General features: G+C 41.4%; 1 protein-coding gene across 1 annotated transcript in view; it reads right to left on the minus strand.

The window, feature by feature from the left end:
- Positions 1-11,693: 11,693 nt before the first annotated feature.
- Hormad2 (HORMA domain containing 2) overlaps positions 11,694-19,961 on the minus strand; it is an 87,473-nt gene continuing 79,205 nt past the window's right edge. Inside the window, exon 10 of the mRNA XM_021652512.2 lies at positions 11,694-11,798. Within this exon, the coding sequence (XP_021508187.1) occupies positions 11,700-11,798 (99 nt within the window). The 3' untranslated portion in view covers positions 11,694-11,699. The remainder of the gene's footprint in view (positions 11,799-19,961) is intronic.

Here is a 19,961-nt window from a genome sequence, read left to right on the forward strand (position 1 = left end):
AGTTAGGGCCTGAATGAGCCATAAGGGCAGAGAGAGCGACAAAGACAGAGACAGAGAGAGAGATGGGGAGAGGGCCATCCTGACAGAGAAAGAGGAGAGAGGAAGAGTGGGAGGGGGTGTGCAGCAGACCAGTCACTAAGTACCTGGCTCAGATGATGTCATAGGACATAGGTACTGACACAGGAAGTTGTCGGGATCCTAAAGGTCCCTGAGGGAAGGCCAGTTGAATTGCCTACACAACATAACAATCAAATAAAAAAAAGGAAAACAAATAAAAAAAAGGAAACAGTTACACTAAGGTACAAGCTAAGGCCACTGTGCTGTATGTATTAAGGACACTGAGTTTCCTACTGACCAGCCTACAGTTTTCTTCATACACACGTACCTCTCCTCTACCTCACAAATAAGAAACTAAGCCACAAGAGTAGACAGGAGACAAAATGCTTCGAAGGAAAGTCACGATGTTTCTAGGCCACACTGTTTTTTTTTTCAATGTTCACTTTCAAGGCGGTTCTCGAGCTTGGGGAAACAAGCCATCTGCTGAACCAGCAGCGCCCCACTTTGTCCCACCAGACTGGAGTGCTTCTAGATGCCACCGGGCAAGTGTTCACCAAGGAGACTACAAAAGCAGTTTAACTGGAGCTGGGAAGATCAGTCCGCGGGTAAAGTGCTGGCTGTGTAGGCACATATACCTGAGTTCAGATCCCCAACACCTGTGTAATCCTGGGCATGGCAGAGCATGCCTATAACCTCACTGATGGGGTGATGGGAATAGGCAGATCCCAGGGACTTGTTGGCCAGCCAATACACTTCAAACTGTAAGTTCAGGTTCAGTGAGAGACCTTGTGTGAAGAAACAAAACAAAACAAAAAACCAAGAGCAACAGAGGACACCTAGCATCAACCAGGGCCTCCATTATGGGCATGCACAGGTGACCACAACTGCAAACATACATCTACACAGAGGTGTGCATACATACTTATCACACAAAGAAACAAAACAAATTGTTTAGAAAGTGGTCTAAATATTCAGTAAAATCAATCTCTTTGAGAGAATGTTCACAAGGTAGAATGAACTGAAAAAAAAATAGGAAATCTATACAGATATGATCCATTAAATTAAATATTAGTGGATTTTAAATTAAATAATACACACACAGATTCCACAGGAAAATGAAGAAAAGCACGGAATTTGAATCCTCACTGTACCATTTTCTGTGGTGATTTTACTTACTCAACTTCTCTGTATCTGTAAAGTGAGGATAAAGACTGTACCTATCTCAAAGAGTTCTTATAATAATTAGAGTTAATACGTGGAACATCCATCACATGGTAGCACTGTATTAAATATTTTTTTAGCTTAGTCAAATTGTGATTAATTTTTCAGGCATGCTCATTATATATTTTCTGTGACATTCATATTTTGTGATGGGCGTTACTTAGCCTTATGTTTGTCTTCAACAAATAGAGGGAGGGTGGGTGTGTGGCCTCTGGTGGGTGGCTAAAGTCTTAGCTGTTTGCCAGGCTGAGACAAAGAACAGAGATTTCCCAAGGATATACTATAACTCCCATCAACTGGTCCTGGGTGAATTACAGAAAGCCTAATTCCCTCCTAAACCACAGGTTTACTATCGCCTTTTGAAGAGTGACGTTCGAAGCCGTGGAAACATCCTTGACCTTTGCTGCAGTCTGCCCCTTGCTCAGAAGTTGCAGTGAGCTGGGTAAGCCTTGTGCAGTAATACTTGCTTTCCTTCCTCACGTAGACCTGGGAGGGGCAGAGGGAATGAGAACCAGCTGGTGGGAGACAGTCAAGTACTTGTGAAATTGCTAATGACTGACAGCCAGAGCTGAAGGACCTGGTGACAATGCTCACTGAGTTTGAAGGGTCCCTCTTAAACGAAGAGAATATTCATGTAAAGGCAAATCCAGCTCTAAAACACATGGTTTCTGTTGTCATGTAGACCACAGAACTGAATGACTGAGATACATTTTTATTTTGCAATAAAAATATAGTTGGCAAAATCTAATTTAAGAACTGATAGAAGTAAACTGGAAAAAAACAAAAACAAAACTCCACGAAAGATGGAGTTTCTCTGTTTGGGAAGAAGACAAGGATATCACTGAAAATCAAATAAAATCAATACTAATGAAGTTTCCTTCCAGCCAATGAAAAGGGAATCTAGCAAAGGAAACTCCAAATCTCTTGTTTACCCAGCTGTCTGTACAAAGTGAATTATTCATGATTCAATGTGAATAATAAACCTATGCAAATATTTGTTGTATTCTCAAATTTGAGGGAGCAGCAGGAAATGAAGTCACTATAAAATGACACAGTTAACTCTTGCTCTTTGAAATAAGTTGAGAAAATAGATGCTGGTGGTTATTTATATATGTCCCTCCTCTTAAAGAAATAAATTAAATTTTTCCTTCAGAGTCTCTGTCCTATTGGAAACAATAATTTAAAGCTTCTGTTAGTATTATGACCTTTATATGATTTCCTCAGAAACTAATTATGAAAGGTTTTTGTTTTTTCTTAACTGTAGAGGGTTAAAAAACTCACAGCAGAGGTTCTGTAAGGGGAAACCTAACGGACAAGTTTCCAAGTACTTGCTGCTTCCTGTAAATTCTTACCTGTAAATTTCAGTTACAGGTTTCTGATAAAGGGAATATTATATTAATACTGATACCTGGCAGCTTTTAGCTGTTCATCTTTTCACTACAGAATTGGCTGAACAGTTTCCATCAAAATTGCTAGACTAACAATTTAGAGCAGTGGTTCTCCACCTTCCTAATGTTGCTACTCTTTAATACAGTTTCTCATGTTGTGGTGACCCTCAACCATGAAAATATTTTCACTGCTGCTTCATAACTGTAATTTTTCTATTTTTATATGTAAAATATAATGTAAATATCTGAGAAGCAACCCCTGTGAAGGGTAGTTTGACCCCAAAGAGTTGCAACCTATAGGTTGAGAACTGCTGATTAAGAGCTGTTAGTGTTAGCATCTATGTAGCCTGTCCCCTCAAGTAACTGTTGGATATGGAAAGGTGTGTTATCATCTTGCTACTCCAGTAACTTTTCACATTGTGCCATCATCATAGGCTGCCCCAGCACTCCACCCATATATACAATATATATATATACAAAAACTTACATTTGAGACGAAGTTTCATTGTAAATACCAGGCTGACCTTGAACTCATGATTCCCCTATCTCAGCCTCTGGAGTGCTGGGGTTACAGATGTGAGGCAGAAAGCCTCGGTTTACCACAACCTCTTAAGAGAGTGGTGGTAAACTAAAATATATGGTGACTGTTTTATATGTTATACTTATGAATGCATTTTATGAATACCTAAGTCTCCCCCAGAAGCTGAGCTGATTGTCTGCGGCTTGTTTCAGTTAACAGACTAGAGGAATCTCAACTTTTGCTCAGTAGTCCCAGATCTCTGGAGGAGGAACAGAGAGCTGGTTTGAGCTTCCCTGGTTCCTGTGGCTCAGGCTCTATCTAGAATCCCTGGCGGATATCCGGGCTCTACCACAAGGTCTCTAGCCCTCCTCTAAGCCATCCTAGAGTGCAGGCAGAGGGATCCAAGCTCTTGGGCCAGATCTCAAAGTTAACTGGCAATGCAAATAAATGGCAAACTTTGGTCTCAAAAGGTACAAAGACTTGAAATGCTTGGAAATATCAGAACTATATTTAATAAAATGTATCTGTGAGTGAAAATTGGCCCCACTGTTTACATTTAACCATGTTCTTTCTTTGAAAGATCTTTTCAAAGAAAAAAAAATTTTTTGTTTGAGACAGGGTGGCACTGTATGGCCTAGCTGACCTGAAATGCACTCTGTAGATGAGGCTGTTCTCAAACTTGTAGCAATCCTCTGCTTCTGCCTCCCAAATGCTGGGGTCACGGGCATGGCCTGCCACGCCTTTCTCTCACGGGACAGACTGTAACAAATCAGCATTTCTGTGCTAGGAACTTGTCTCCATTTTAATTCAGCTCAATGGATTTCTTCTGATGCTGTTAGAGCTGAGGAGGCATTTCAGTATGTTGGGAAGTTTCTTAACATGTAGTACAATTAATTCCTTTAAATAGGCTAGTCTTTAGGAAAGGCCCACTGGACATCACTATAAATTAACACCACAGTCCATGAGGAAGGCTCTTTAAAGACGACAGTGCAACTGATACATTTTTGTTGAGAGATGTGACCAGGGGATTTAACCACATTCCTTGTGGTTTCAGAATGTCATGGAACCCATAGATAGGCAGAGATACTTGTCATTCTTAGTAATGACATGACCACATCAGTTCTTTAACATAAAATTTCTTAGAAGCAGCATGGCTGGTATGCTATGCCAAAGGCAAATGAAGTGAAATTTCATCCACTGATGAGCACCTACATAGAAAGGCAGCTGGCTGCTTGAGGCACACTTGAAGAGCGTAAACAAGTTCTTCTGGTATTAACCTAGGCTCCTCTGACCCCAAACATATCTTCTTGATTCAAAGCTGCTCTGTCTCACAGTTAGGGCTGTGCTACACGGTTTCTCTCCGTCTGCGCTGTCTCAGTTGGTCTGTGTGAGGACTGGAGGAATAAGCATGTGGAGCAATGCTGGGATTCATTATCTCTGCTCTCAAGGCCTCCCACAGTCACCAGTCCTGTACTCTGACAAAGCAGATGGAGGGGTATGTGAGCACAGGGAAAGTAGACTAGCTTGCTAAGGGACATGAGGGCATTTTGAACATGGTAGAACTGCTTTGTATCTTTATGTTATCTTAACATAAGTTAAAAAAAGTCCTCATACAATTCTCTCCTTGATCACGAGTCCTCAGTACTCTACATGTGTATCAACACTATCAATCTCTGGTTGATTTTTTTTTTTTGTCTCTGAGTGCTTTCTATTCTAATTTCTCCTTGCATGTTCCCACTCACCCACACATTTGCAGCCACTTCAATAATCACGCCTAGATCAGTGCATGATGCTATTTGTTTAAAAAGAGAAATGAGTGTGCGTAAGCAAGTGTGTTTGCTTGTCTATGCCTAAAATAGCTCTGAAAAGCTATATGAGAAAGTGGTTATGCTAGTTACCTTTAGGGAAGGGAACTAGATGGCTAGAGGTCAGGAGGGTAATGTTTTTATATATATATACACCTTTTTGTTCCTTCTGAATTTGAAGTCATGTGACTGTATTACCTAATCATAAACAAATAAATAAAATGTAGGAAATAGTAAGAACTCTGCCAAGTTTATCAACTTATTAAACACATGTTTATTGTGTATCTTCTACTTGCCAGGCATTAGCAGGGTGATTGTGTTTCATCAGCAATGTGCCAGAGGGCACACTGCTTCTTGCATTAAAACTTGCTCATAGACAATTCAAAGAGATGGTTAATCACAGCGAAGGCTGTTGCTTGATTAGAAAAACAAAGCAAAACAAAACAAAACAACAACAATAACAAAAGCCCTAAGTCTGGGTTAATTGTGCTACAAAGGATGTCCCTTAACATACTGAAAAGTTGGGGAAAAAACTTAGAAGAAGCCAGAGTGTTGGAGAGTACACTGTAACTAACATTTACTGGGCAGTGGTATTCTGCACGCCAGCCAGTCTGCTTTGCCTAGCTCTCTTAAAGACTGTGAGAAAGACTCTACCCTTCCTCATTTTACAGGCCGGGAGGTAAAAACACAGAGAGAGCAGATAAATAATATCCCCAATAATTTAGGCTACTAGAGGATGCTCAATCAGCATCTGAACTCTAGAACCTTGGTTTTAAACTTGTCTTTTTAGAGGAAAGGTTTATGAAGTATTCCTTTTTCCCAGGTAGCCTTGCTGAGATCCTACCATTAATGCAAAATGTCACACAACTTTGCAGCTGGAAGAGATTCCAGTTCTGAGCTGCTTTTACTCTCCTACAAATTAACAACTTGCTATAAAGTGGCTGAGCACTTCTAATGAGGAGAGCACGTTCCTGCCAGAAGGAGTCAGAGGCTGGCAACTCTAACTGCTAGTAAATCAGAAAAGCGCTGCATGCTCTCCATGTGCCACACACTCTGCTCAAGTACAGAGGAGAAGCCCTTCCTTGGTGGAGACCAGGCCTGTGCTCTTCCACTTCCTCCACCTGCTCTATGTCTGCTCCTTGGAACACACTGTGTCTACGCTTCTCTGTATTTTCTAACAGTTCTTTAAATGTTGGAAGGTGGACTAAAGCTCTCCTCAAACTTTCTTCTTCTTCTTTATGTATTCATAAAGAACGCACATCATGGTCTCTAGGTAACATTCATGTTTCTTAGTAACACACTTATATTTTAGATGTAAGTGTGGGAGGGTAGCTCAGCCAGTACAATCTGATGCTTTCCTTCCATCAACTGTCCTGAAGAAAAGGGAGTTTCCATTCCAAGGAGAGGGGCAGGGAGATGCTAACAACAGAGGCAAATGGGATCATGCAGGGTCAAGGGTCAACTCCAGGCTTGAAAAAGATGATACGGTAGAAAAAAAAAAATTGGAGATCGGTAGCTCTTGAAGACTAGAGACATGCTAAGAGTTTAAAGTAGCAATTTGAGGGCTTGGGAAGATGGCTTAATGACAAAGTGCTTGCTGTACAAGCATGGGACCCGAGTCTGCATTTCCAGCATCCATATAAAAAGCCAAGTGGCCCTCACCTATAACCCAGAATGGGGAAGGTGAGCGAGGCAGATTCCTGGAGCATGTTGGCAAGCCAGCTTAAGTAAATTTGCAAGCTTCAGGTATTTGAGAGACCCTATCTCAAAACAAAACAAAAACATTAAGATGGAGAAGAGACTGACGGAGACCTCTAGCATGGTCAAGTTTGTACATATGTACACATGCGCACGCACACATGCATGCGCACACACACACACACACACACACACACACACACACACACACAATTTCATAAGCATCTCTGGAACCCTGGCTATATGCTTACTGGGCAGTTTGCTTGACTTTCTTGCTTCATTTCATCCTCATTACAGATATGAATCATGCTTCACTATTATCCATATTTCATTAGACCAAGTAAACTGAGGGTCAAAGAGGTAAAATAACTTGTTTAGAAAATAGTAGTCAGAGTGTAATTAATAAAGAAAAAAAAAGAAAAAAGAAAATAAACAAAAAAGAAAAGAAAATAGTAGTCAGGTTTAAATTCAGTATCCCAGGCATGTCTGTCTGTCTTTTCTTCTTTCTTCCTTCCTTCCTTCCTTCCTTCCTTCCTTCCTTCCTTCCTTCCTTCCTTCCTCCCCTCCCTCCCTCCCTCCCTCCTTCCCTCCCTCCCTTCTTCCTCCCTCCTTCCTCCCTCCCTTCCCTTCTCTTCCCCCCCCCCAACGTGTGTGTATGTGTGTTTGAGATAAAGCCCTGCCTGTATAGCTCAGTCTGGCCTTAAAGTTGCATTCCTCCAGCATCAGACTCCTGAGTGCTGGGATTACAGGTGTGTACCATCAGGCACAGATAGCCCAAGCTTTTTCGTGAGAATTTTGCTAAAAGGAAGATGGGACATTGACTTGTTTATCTTGGAGGCAGTTAGTAATTATCCTAATGGAAGCAGGCTTCTATATAGCCTTTGGAAGTGTTGAAGAACCAAATAACCCCTCAAAGCTATTTTTTACATTAGATTTCTGCCCAGAAGTATGAGACCCCCAATGAATGCTTATGTACTTCAGTGCCTTCCAGACGTTTCTGGCTGTCATTCAGCTTGCCTTTCCACTTGGGGAGAAGGGATTGTACTGAACACCAGGGACCAGTAAGGTCAGACTAGAACACTGAGTAAGACTTCACTGAAGGCTGAAGGATATCATGGAATTATAACAGAAAAATTTTGAGCCTGAATGGTCAGCCTGTTTTCAGAACTGCTGGCCAAAATTTCCCAGTGTTACCTTTTGAGAAGGTCTTCCATGAAACTCCCACCTGGCTATCAGGGCAGTTTCCCTGATTTTGCACTCAGTGAGCCAGGGGAACCTGTAAGCAACCATCTCCTGCAAGAAGGCACACGCCTTTAATCCCAACACTCCAGGGGCAGAGACAAGCAGATAGCTGAGTTCCAAGCCAGCCAGTGAATTCCAGGACAGCAAGGGCTATGTAGAGAGACCATATGTAAAAAACAAAACAAAAAACACTCTAACACTAAAATACCAACTAGCTAAAACTAAAACAAACAAACAAAACCCCAAATACCAGCACCTGTGAGCCTCCCTCAAGGCAAAACCTTCAGAGATGTTATCCACACAGGTAGATATTGTATGAGCAGGTTTCCTCCCCATGTTTCACTGGATAGGAACTTAACCTTATCATTGTATAACCAAGCAAGTATGTAAGGAAGTAAATAAATAAATAAAAAGTTTTAAACAAACAAACAAAAAAACACCCTTAGCGATACTCTTATTTTCTATGGATATTGAAAATTGCATATTATGTCTCAGCAAGGACCTCAATACATAAATCACAGAAAGGAACTAATGTGCTCCAAAGAATATACACTTAGGTATTCTCTGACATAGGGAGAGTCTAGACTATTACCTGGGACTTCCCTTTAAATAACGTTCATTATAACTGACCATTGTTTTTACTATAACAATCTGTGAGTTGGGCACGGTGGCAGTTGGTGCCTAGCACTTGGGAGGCAGAGACAGGCAGCTTTCTGTGAATTTGAGGTCAGCTTGGTCTACAGAGAGAGTTCCAGCATACACAGAGAAAAAAAAAAGATTCTGGGGAAGTCAGTGACGATCTCATACTGTTGGTTTTGAAACCATAAATCAGTAATTCTGAGTTACATTCAAAATGAACTCCCAAGTTACTAGAATTTTAAAAACCACAAAAGGTTGAACTTATCTCAATGCAGTTTTGACTCTGATACCATTTCCAGCTTCTTCCTGGCAGATGTGAGCTGGAGAGAGAAAGAACCTAGACACCAGAGGGACCTGCAGGAGGGGAAACGAAGGTGTGGTTTCGATGCCTGGCTTCAAAGGCTGGGGTAACCCTGAGCCCAACCTATTTCTTTTTAGCTAGACTAATTTCTGTAAAAAGAGAAAAACCACTCAGCCGAAGTCAAACTTCCCCATAATTGAACAGTGCCCCAGTTTCCAAGCTATCATCTTCTCATCTTTGTAACTGTGCTGAGGAAGCAGGCAGGGTGAGGGTGACTGAAGGCTAGTTTAACACAAGGCAGGCATCCTGCCTTGGTGCTAAGTTTTCTTGACAGCTCCTCCCATCCCCACCTCTCTCACTTTTCCTCTCCTTCCTTTCCCTTTCTCTGAGTTTTTATGCAGTTGTATTTATTAATTTTTTTGCCAGCTAGGGACAGAAATGAAAATTTTACTTCTGTTAAATAATTGCTTTTTTAAAAGTTTTTTGAGCCAGGGTTTCTCTGTAGCCTTGGCTGTCCCGGGCCCACTTTGTAGACCATGTTGGCATTGAACTCACAGCGATCTGCCTGCCTCTGCCTCCCGAATGCTTGGACTAAAGGTGTGCGCCACCACACCTGGCTAAAAAAAAATCTTTCAGAGAATGGAATTGAATGTCTTCTGTCCTTGATTACTACTAGTTGCACGTACGAGCTAGCAATGTTGTATAAAATCAGCTATGTCACACGTTCATGTTCCTCAGATCTTGATAACAGATCTCCTCCCCTGCATGCCTATCAACGGCACATGCCCAGCAACTTCTTTCCTACCTCACCCATTCATGGCATCAAAAAAAAACACTGTACCCAAGCTCAGTGATAAAGCTGTCGAGTTGAGGAAGGGGGTATTAAAAGATAAAGTCAGATTAATACAGACTGTTTCTAGATAAATTTAGGTTCTAAACTTTAAGGATCACTGTCAATTTTAGGCTAAGTTTCTGAAAAATGTAAATATACATCGAGCTGATTTCCCCTTTTAAACAAAATGGTTCCTGCTGAAATCCAGACCGACTAATTAACCTCTATAGTTCATTTGCTCTGTAAATTAAAAGTCCCTAGAGATGCAGTGAAGTTACTGTGTGCTCACAGCTCGCAGTGACCCTCTCCACCATCTAAGAGCCTATCTCAAAGTTCTGACAGCCTGTGGAGCTCAAAGCTTTTCCTTCCTCTCAGCCAAACCAACTTCTTTTTTTTTTTTTCCAAACCAACTTCTTGACGCTTTCACCAGTTTGGTCTCAGATCTGCCCTTTGGAGAGATACAAAATAACCCTGATCTCTTTATGTGACTCTCTGAAAAATCATGGTGACCCAGGCTACACTTCTTCAGGGATCTAATAAATCCAATCACCTTTCCCTCCCGCTCCTTTTAGTGGCAGGGCAGGCTTACATAAATCCACTTCAACATGCAGGCAGGGAAAATCCCCCTCTTCCCTGATAGTCTCTGGTGCTTTAGCCCGGTTCAAGGCTTCAGTTGACTAGAAGTGGTAGGTCCCCCGAAAGAGATTAGAGTCCAGCAAAGAGCAGCGCTAGACAGGCAGGCTGCCTTGACTTCCCTGCTGTGTAACACATAGACTTCTGCAGACTAAGGTACATCTGGCCCTCAGGTTCTCTTTTGTCAAAGGCTAAAGGATCTCAACTTCTGTGGTAGAATCGTGAGACTTTTCCACAGGACTCACCCTGATAGTTTGAATAGTTCCGGTTAAGCCAGACTGTGTGATGAGCCCTCCAGGTGCTGGGATCCGCATTACACCTTCCCTTGGAGAAACACTAATTTCAGTGAAAAAACTACCAAGTGCAAAATATGATGAGTAAAAAAATATCTTGCAGTCCTGGTGAATGGCTCAGAGGATAAAGGCACTTGCTACCAAGCCTGATGACCTAAGTTCAATCCCTAGAACCCACATGCAGGAAGGGGAGAAGCAACTCTCAGAAGCTGTCCTCTGATTACCAACACACACCACGGCATGTGAAACACACACAGAGAAAGCACACACATTTGATATTTAACTCATCTATTCCATCAACCTAAGTTCAATTATTAAATCCAACGTTACAGAAATCATAAAACAATCCTTAAAGTTATTTATTATTCATATCTCACCAATCATTAGGCCTATCAAAATTCTTCCAGAATAGGGAGGGGACAAGTTACAGACAGATAAACTCAAGTATTTTTGGAAAATATTCAACATAGGTCTTACAAGGGAACCAGGCTCCTGAGTTGTCTGTCAGCTGTTTGGGACTGGCCAACAAAACAGGGCCTGGGGCCAGAACCGAGAAATTTTACAGGGAGGGCATCTTCATGCACATGCTGCTGATCAACTCGTGACTGAAGTCAACATGTAAGTCACAGCTAAGCACCTTCACACACATCCTATGCTGCTTCGTGCAAGTTGTAATACAGCTACAGAAGGGTTCCAACACACAGGTTCCAACAAGTCATAATACTTCACAGCAGTCAAGGTACCAGGTGAGTTCAATTATGTAAAAAAAAAAAAAAAAAGCCCTTTTCTTTAAGAGCAGCAGCTTACTTCTTTTCAAAATAACTGCTGTGGTTCTTTTGCAAATACAAAGCGTGTCTCATCTCTAACTCAGCCGTGAGGTAATGCCATCCCAAAGCAGCCCTGGTGCTCTTGTTGTTTCCTTCCAGCAAAGTGAGCCCATGTCCTGCTCACCAGTGGGAAAGAGTTGAGCAAAAACTTTAGGAAACAGTTTTGGCGATAAGAGCTTACTTTTCTGTTACAACATTTCATACATGTTTTTGCAAAACATACATAGCAAAGGCACCTAAGTTTCATTTTCTGTTATGGATGAAGACTGTCACTGGTTCGCTGACCTTCTTCCTGGAGCTTTCAAAACTTGGTTCAATGTGCACAAAATTCATCCTTTGAATCTGTGAGAACCACAGAGAGAGGTACAATTCAGCAGAGATGTGAAATCTGCACAAGACATGTATAACACAGGAAAACCAAGCCTGCGTAACCCATCCAAACCTGCTCTCCTGTGGGCTCATTTTGGCCCAGCACATAACCCTGCTGCCAGTATCAGAAGCTGGCATTCCAAGTTTCAGGAGCTCAAGTCCCCTGGAGGCAGCCAGTTTCTGGGACAGTTTCTTGGCTCTGTCTAGTGAATTCAGCACATCCAACTCTTGAGGGAAGATTGTTGATCAAGGTGTGGGGCCAATAAGGAGCAAGTAAGGGTCAGGAGAGATCTAGGGCACTGATTACTTTAGAGGCAGACATAATGTAAGTCCTGATTTCAGCCAGCAGAGCCTTGTCTTTTCTGCAGTTGTTTAGACCAACGACTTAAAGAGGACAATGAGTCCTTGTGCTGAAGAAAAGTATATAATATTGACTACAGGGAAGTTGATCAGTGAATTATCACTAATTATCATCCCCACTAGGCTTAACTTTGTGAAGAACTTGGGACTTATTTTTGCTCATCTGAATGACTAACTAGAAGTATATATGGTCTATCAGACAACTCCTGATGCCTGGAGTTCCAAGAAAAGCAGAAAGGACGTTTGTATATTATTCAGCTGCTAGAAAGGATGTTTTCCCCCCCCCATCTTCTGGTTGTTTGGAAGGAAAATGTAATGCAGTATATTTTAAAGCCAGACTTGTGAGAATATCTAGCAGAGGCTCCAACATTATCCTTCTTTTCTTTTGTAGTAGTTGAATGTTATTATTGATATGATGTAACTACAAAATAGTGAGAATGTCAGTAAAGCCTTTAAGTACCATTTAGAAACAGAAACTGGGTCTGAAAATGGGCAATTTAAGCACTCATTTCATTCATTTATCCTTTAGTTTTAGAAGAGGGTTGAATTTCTGATCCCAGAAGCCACAAACTCTCTTTAACCTTAACTAAAACACTGACTAATAAAATAGTGAAAGTTTGAGAAAATTAGAGCTGCTTATCAAATAACTTTATATGTGTAGAAGTTTGAAACTGCTCTAAAGAAAGATAAATAGCAATAAAACACAAAGCCAGTTTTTTAGTCTACAAGATGAATTTGTTATAGTTCGGTTGATAGAAAAAGCGTTTAATGAAGTTCACCTTGCCTGGAAATGCTGCTGGAACTACCCTACTCCCATCAGTCCCGGACACACTTGAGAAGAGAAACAATGGGTGAACACTTCCGTGACGGCTTCACCTTATGTTTTAACTAGGTTTTACTCCCTTTTCTTCTATTGTCAAATAACTACAGTTTTATGTTAAACTGCAGGACTACAATTTTATTTCATTGAGCTAATCAAAATACCTTCAGTAATCCCCAGTGAAGTCTGGGGATTCTCAACAGCTTATAGAAAACTGATAAGCTTTAAGGCAAGCATGTTATCAGTCAGGAGACACCTCCACATAGATAGATGATCTATATGAACTACATAAGCTAACATATTCATCTACACAACTGGTTCTATTTGTACCTTTGATGCCAAAAGTCAACTGGCCAAGCAATTAGGTGGGCTAGACATATCATCTGTAAACACATTAGATATGAATAAAATGATTTCTAATGCATATATTGTGTGTGTATAAAATGAAAAGATGTGTTTTTATGTGTATGAGTGTTTGCCTGAATGTATGTGTGTACACCACATGTGTGCCTGGTGCTGGAGAAGACTGAAGGGGTCCAACACCCTAGAACTGGAGTAACAGACAGTTGTGAGTCACATGTGGGAGCTGGGAACCAACCTCTGTTCTCTGCAAGAGCAGTCAGTCCCTTTATCCACGGAGACAGCTCTCTGGAGAGCCCTTATGTGTGATTCTTTTATTTTTTTTATTTTTATTTTTTTGATGCAGTATCTCATGTATATCCTAGGCTAGGCTTGAAGCATGCATCCTCCTGCCTCCACCTCCCAAGTTTTGGAATTCTAGGTGCATATCACTACCGTTAGCTGATGCAGTGCACCTGAACTGTACTCCTAGCCCTGTCATATTTTAAACATTTGGTTCTTAAGGTGTTTCTTAGCCAAGCACAGGGCTCATGTCTCTAAGTGTGGTACTTAGAAGACTGTTGCAGGACTGTTGTAAGTTTAAGGACAAGAGCTGGAGGCCACTTTAAATAGATAGTGTCAATTGAGTTGGAGGGCACCAAATTAGTGTTTCCTGTTGGTAGAAATGGTTGCTTTTGGTGAAGAGAAACCCGTAGATCTTTCAGTGTCATAGAAGTCTTCTGTATTGGAGATGCGAGATGGCTCAGTGGGCAAAGTGCCTGCTTTGCACTTCACTGTCTCAGAGAGCAGAACCTAAAAATTACCAATATTCAGATTACTAAGAGGCTGCCAGATTAGTTACCAGTGGAGCCCAAAGAATACAGAATTCATATGGGCCCGAAAAGCCCAGAAATACACTTTTATTTACTGCATGGTGCTAAACTAGTTTCTATGTTGATTTTAGTATTGTTCTCTACTTAAGAAGCCCAAGACAGGATTTTGCTGCATACATAGATAGAGAGCCACCTGATCTGGCAGTATTTGGATGGTATTATGAGAGGTCCTTCCTTTGTAAATGACTTATTATTTCCTTTATAGTCATCACCTTAAATGTTTATTATTTGAATATTGTCCCTGAATTTTGTCTTTGGCCATCTTTTCTGCTTCTTATTGTGTCTCCCCCCATTTAGGTTTTTATCTTCTCCTAGGAATCTATTACATTTCATAAGCCAAGAGCTCCACAGTCATGTGTTCAATTTAGATCTCTTCTGAAGCACACATTTGCATGTGTATCCACAGCCCACTATAGTCTCTACGTGGTCATTTCAAAGAAAACTCAACTGCACTGTCCGAGATCGGAATTCATCACCTGCTCCGCCTAAGCCTGTCGCCAGTCACTGTTCTCACCTAAGGTGCTCCAGATAAGTCTGCACTGGCAGACACTCACGAAGCCTCAATCCTGGGCAAAGAGCTACAGACCATTAAGAAATGCTGAGTGGGAGAAAGAGCCTTCCTAGGCAAGAACACACCAATTGGTTATTCAATTCCAACACACATACAAATAACATATGCACTGAGCAGGTTGTAGTTATATATTTATGAAAAAGATATATAGTAATATAAAAAAATTGTCAAGGTCAGTGTTTCAGGACTGAACCTCATGAAGAGTCATGAAGCAATGATTACACTATAACGCAACCCTATATCGTCCACAGACATCCATTCTTTCAACAGTTATTGTGCATGAGACAAATCTAAGTGAAAAAAAGAGATAAAAAGCCCTAAAAATCCACCTCCCATGGATTGTACAATCTGGTTACATTACTTCTTGGCTTAAAAATTCCCAAAGGCATCACTACAGTCTTGGCTGCTTGCTTGGCCGTGATGCTTCTGTACATCTCCTGTTTCTTCGGGAAAATGCTCACAATGCTCCTTACGACTCACCCCTGTTGGCAGGCTGAAGGGGAACTTACTGGACCGTTTGCGCATCTTAACTCGTTATGACTTCTCAGGTCACACCGGGATACTACCTCATGCTCTGATCTCATACCCTGTCCCTTTTTTATTCTAGTTCTTTGCATGCAATACTTCTGCCTAAAATACTCTTCCTTTCTTATATCTTCACTTGTAGATTCTGACTCTGGCAAAAAATTATTTCACCAAAGAAATTTTGCCAATCCCTGTGATATTACTATAGACATATATTTAGTTTTTTCAGTTTCTAACTCCTAATTCCTGCCTCAAGGCATGTTATAGAATCTCAAATCTTCTGTCTTTCTCTGACCTACTTTTTATGATAGTAGATGAATAATAGCAGATATTATCCTCATTTCAGAAAGCGACCTGTCCTATAACTAGAAGGAATGCTACACAGAGAGATCAAGACTGAACAACGAGACAGGCCATAACGGCTTCCTTCATCTAGTCTGTCAGCATTACAATCCCCAAAGGACAAATGAAACTTTTGAGGTTCTTGGCTCAGAGTGAACACAGAAGCTCTATGCACCTTCTAACATCCTTTATAAACGTACTGTGTGCCCTGAATTCTATGAGCCATTCAAACAAATTAGTTGAACTTGAGGGGGTTGCAGAAATCATAAATTGTGCCAATAGCTCAGGTGCACAGGAGAAAGAAACAATCTATAGCTTGCAATTGGCATCTAAAGTGGGGGTGCAGAGGAGGAGCTGGGGGCCACTTTAAATAGATAGTGTCAATTGAGTTGGAGGGCACCAAATTAGTGTTTCCTGTTGGTAGAAGTGGTTGCTTTTGGTGAAGAGAAACCCTTAGATCTTTCAGTGTCATAGAAGTCTTCTGTGTTGGAGATGTGAGATGGATCAGTGGGCAAAGTGCCTGCTGTTCAGGCATGAGGCCCTCAGGTCCCCAGAACTCGTGTAAAAGCTGGGTATAGGAGTAACATCTATAATCCCAGTTCTAGGTGAGGGTTCAAGACAGGGATCCCTGCAGTTCACTGGTGTGGTAGTCTGGCTGAATTGGTGAGTTCCATGACCTAAAGACCCTCTATACATTTGTATTGCCACATACATGGACACATACACACATATAATATACACACATATGTCCATATTAACGTACACACATACACATCCATGCACACACAGAGGGAGGCAGCAAAGGTTTTCTGTGTTGACTGAGGTATGAGAGCAAAAGAAAAATAGTTTGCTTTATTTATACAAACACAATCTCAGTTAAGTTAGGTTACCCAATCATTACAGTCTATAGACTTCTAGAAGATTGGACACAGGCAGTTTTAGTCACATCTGTATCAGCAATATCTAGGAAGCGCCTTGCATGTAGAAGAGGCTTAAGGATGAATAATGGACAAATGAATGAATGAGTGAATGAATCTTCAAACAGTACTATGTTTGCAATGTAGAAATGCAGTGTGAGTATTGGGAGAGAACTTTGGGCTGGAGATGTAATCTGAGAGTCAGCTGCCTGAATAATTAAGGCCCTGGGTGTGGAAGTGTTTTGTTTATTGGGAGAGCAGAGCGTGAGAAGGGAAAGGAGCCAGGACACAGCCTTAAGGAATTCCAACACTGAGAGATTAGCTGGAAGAGGAGCCAACAAACAAGGCCGAGGAAGAAAAAAAATGACAGATAAAATACTAGCAGACTGTTATGTCAAAAAATCCAGGGGAAAACAATGTTAAGAAAAGGGAATAGAAAAAATAAAACGGTGGTGGTCAGCAGTATTGTCAGTGTTGCTGATAGGCACAGGTTGATGGTACTGATGTATGTTTATTTAATTTAGCCACCTGGAGACTACTGGGTACACTGAATTGGTGGAAATAAAAGTCACCTGAAAAGTGAATAACCACTGAAAAAGTAAAAAAAGAACACAAAACCTTATGAAAGTCAAGAGCCTCGGGAATATAGAGAACTTAGAAGTGGAATATTGATTTGCATCTTGAAGAGTTAGTAGTAGTTTTCTAAACTGAAGGTGGTAGAGGGACAGAGGGGGACAGAAGGGAGGAGGTCACTTGAGGCAGAGTTCAGCAGATTAAGAGTTGCTGAGTTGTGAAAAGACAAGGAGAAAAAAAGAGACAAGAAAAGTATATGGGACAGTGAGAAATGTCCCTCTATTAGAGCAGCTCTCAGGGCTAGGTTTTATATATCCTCCAATTATTACTCAATATGATGTTAGTATAAATTAACTTATCAAATGATCTCCAGGTGTCAGCCAGCTGGAAGCCAGGTCTCTCAGGCTTTGGAAAGAAATCAGATATATTTCCATATAGCAAGAGTGAGCAGTTCAGGCCACAGTAATTATCTTGCATCAGGAGATAGACCTGCGTGGGGAACTATGGGATGGGCTGCCCCAGGCATCCAGGAAATACACTGAGTACTCTACATGCCTTGGATGAGAGTGTAATGAATTTTGTTTACTTCAAACTTATTTTTCAGGTCATATTTGGCCATATGTTTTTTCTATAAAATGTGTCTTCTCTGGTGTGAATTCATAATCAAGCTTTAACTCTAGATTCTCTGGACTTGCCATTTCCCAAGTCAAGAAATTCTATGGCCCAGAGAGTATGTGCCCCTCAAGGAAGTGTAGCATTAACATTGGTTTGATTTTTCTTTCATTTAGCTTCTCTGGCATCATAAAAGGATTAATAGTAATTTAAAAATAAATGATATTAACATGAATGTAAGTCATGTTAATATGATAATGATGGACAGTAACAAGGCAAATGCTTACAGAGAACACCTATCTCCAACTTCAGGGGAGCTACGGAAATGGCCTATGTGTTACTGGGCCTTATGAAAGGTTTGTTCATGTTTGATTTCTTTATTTTCTATTATAAACAGGCTTCTGAGCCATGACTATTTTTATTTATGAGATGAATGTGTATTTTCATAGGGTTATAACTAGGTAATTCCATCTACCTCAAGATGCTAGTATATCAATTATCCTTCCATGTTCCCTAAGGTGAAAGTCTTACAATGAAGTCAAGCGTGGTAGTGTATGCCTCTAATTCCAGCACTCCTGAGGCTGAAGGTGGCAGATATCTGTGAGTTCAGATCCAGGGCCTATATAACTAGTTCCAGGCCAGCCAGGGTTGCATAGAGAGCCCCTGTGTAAAGAAATAAAGCTTTCTAAAGACTGAAGTCGATAAAGGCTTTTGAGCACCATTTCTGTTACAGATACTGCACTCAGCACTAGACCCCAAACTGACCAGAATGTCCTCCATGCCCTTAAAGAGGGCCTGGGGAGGGCAAACAGACAGAGAACAGGTGAGATGACAGCCACGTTTAAGGCTCAGTAAGAATTCCAATAAGATCTTAACCATTCTTCTTCAGGAGACACGGCAAGACTTCAAAGATATGAAGCTTGAACCAAGAATTCCAAGCAGACAATCACAGGGCAAATGACACAGGAAAAAGGGTCAGAGAAGACATTCTAGACAGAAGGAGCACAAGTGCACAGATTAGGGCAGCACCCCTGGGAATTCTGAGGCTTTGTTCAATGAGACTGACGTGAAGGGGTGGGGGCAATGGGCTGAGAACACCAGTCTCTGAAGTTTGGACATTGCTCTGAAATTGTGTGTGGCCAAAGAGTCCCAAAAGCTGGTGTGTTTTAGACAGACATCTGTGGTGAGAGGAGAGGCTGGGCTCAGGAGCAATGATACCACTTCAAAGGGGAAATGATCTGGGAAAGAGCAAGCGTAGCAGCAGAGCCAGAGGGAGCACTGATGGGCTAGAAGGCCAAGGTGAGAGAACAAAAGCCTGAACTCCAGCTGTACTCTAACCTACCTGTTCCCCACAGCCAGCACAAAACGGAAAAGCAAAGAATAAAAAAGGACAAGGTAGCAGTGCCTGGTAATGCTACTGACCAAGATGAGAGACAAAGGAAGGGAAGGGTGTGAGAGCTGGGAACAGGGTGACTAGGATGATTGGAGAGAAAAAGAATGTGTTTTCAAGATTCTAAGTGGGAGGTGAAATACCCAAAAGAGAGATGCCCATGAAAGTGCTAAGTCTGCAAGTGAAGTAGGGGCTACAGGAAGCTGCACCAGCAGGACATACTCAAAGAAGTATTCTAGACAAAGGAAGGGATATTGCTTTTCTGATATTTGGAAGCAAAGAGATAAAGTGGATTTAGATATTTCCTTCTCCTCTTCCTCTTTTTCCTCTTAACATATAGCCTTAACTAGAACTTGCTATCAGGCTGGCTTCTAACTCAGAAAGATATGCTTGCCTCTGCTCACCTTGCTTGTATTTCTTGGTTGGTAGTGGAGTTACAGTATGACAAACCTGCTTCGATGCTGAAAATATACTAAGGTAAAAATGCACTTAAAACACCTAAGTGAATGAATGTCTCAGTTTAGCAGCACAGTACACAGTGGAGTATCATCTGACTGCATGGTCTTCTGAAAGCTGCAGCTTATGGCCCTGTCCAGCATCCCAGGAGAACACAGGAAAAGGAGCCAATAGAAGATGGGTAAAAACAATGATCAGGTTACTTAGGATTCAGACCATTTTAAGATATCTCACTTTCAGCCTACCTCCATCTCCCTAGGACTCAGCCTCTTGGCATGGTCACAAGGTCTCCCTAGTTCTTCTCTGCTGCACCCTTTTAAGTCTTTCTTTCTAGCCTA

The sequence above is a fragment of the Meriones unguiculatus genome, chromosome 12 (genome assembly GCF_030254825.1).
Source record: "Meriones unguiculatus strain TT.TT164.6M chromosome 12, Bangor_MerUng_6.1, whole genome shotgun sequence".
Lineage (NCBI taxonomy): Eukaryota > Metazoa > Chordata > Mammalia > Rodentia > Muridae > Meriones > Meriones unguiculatus.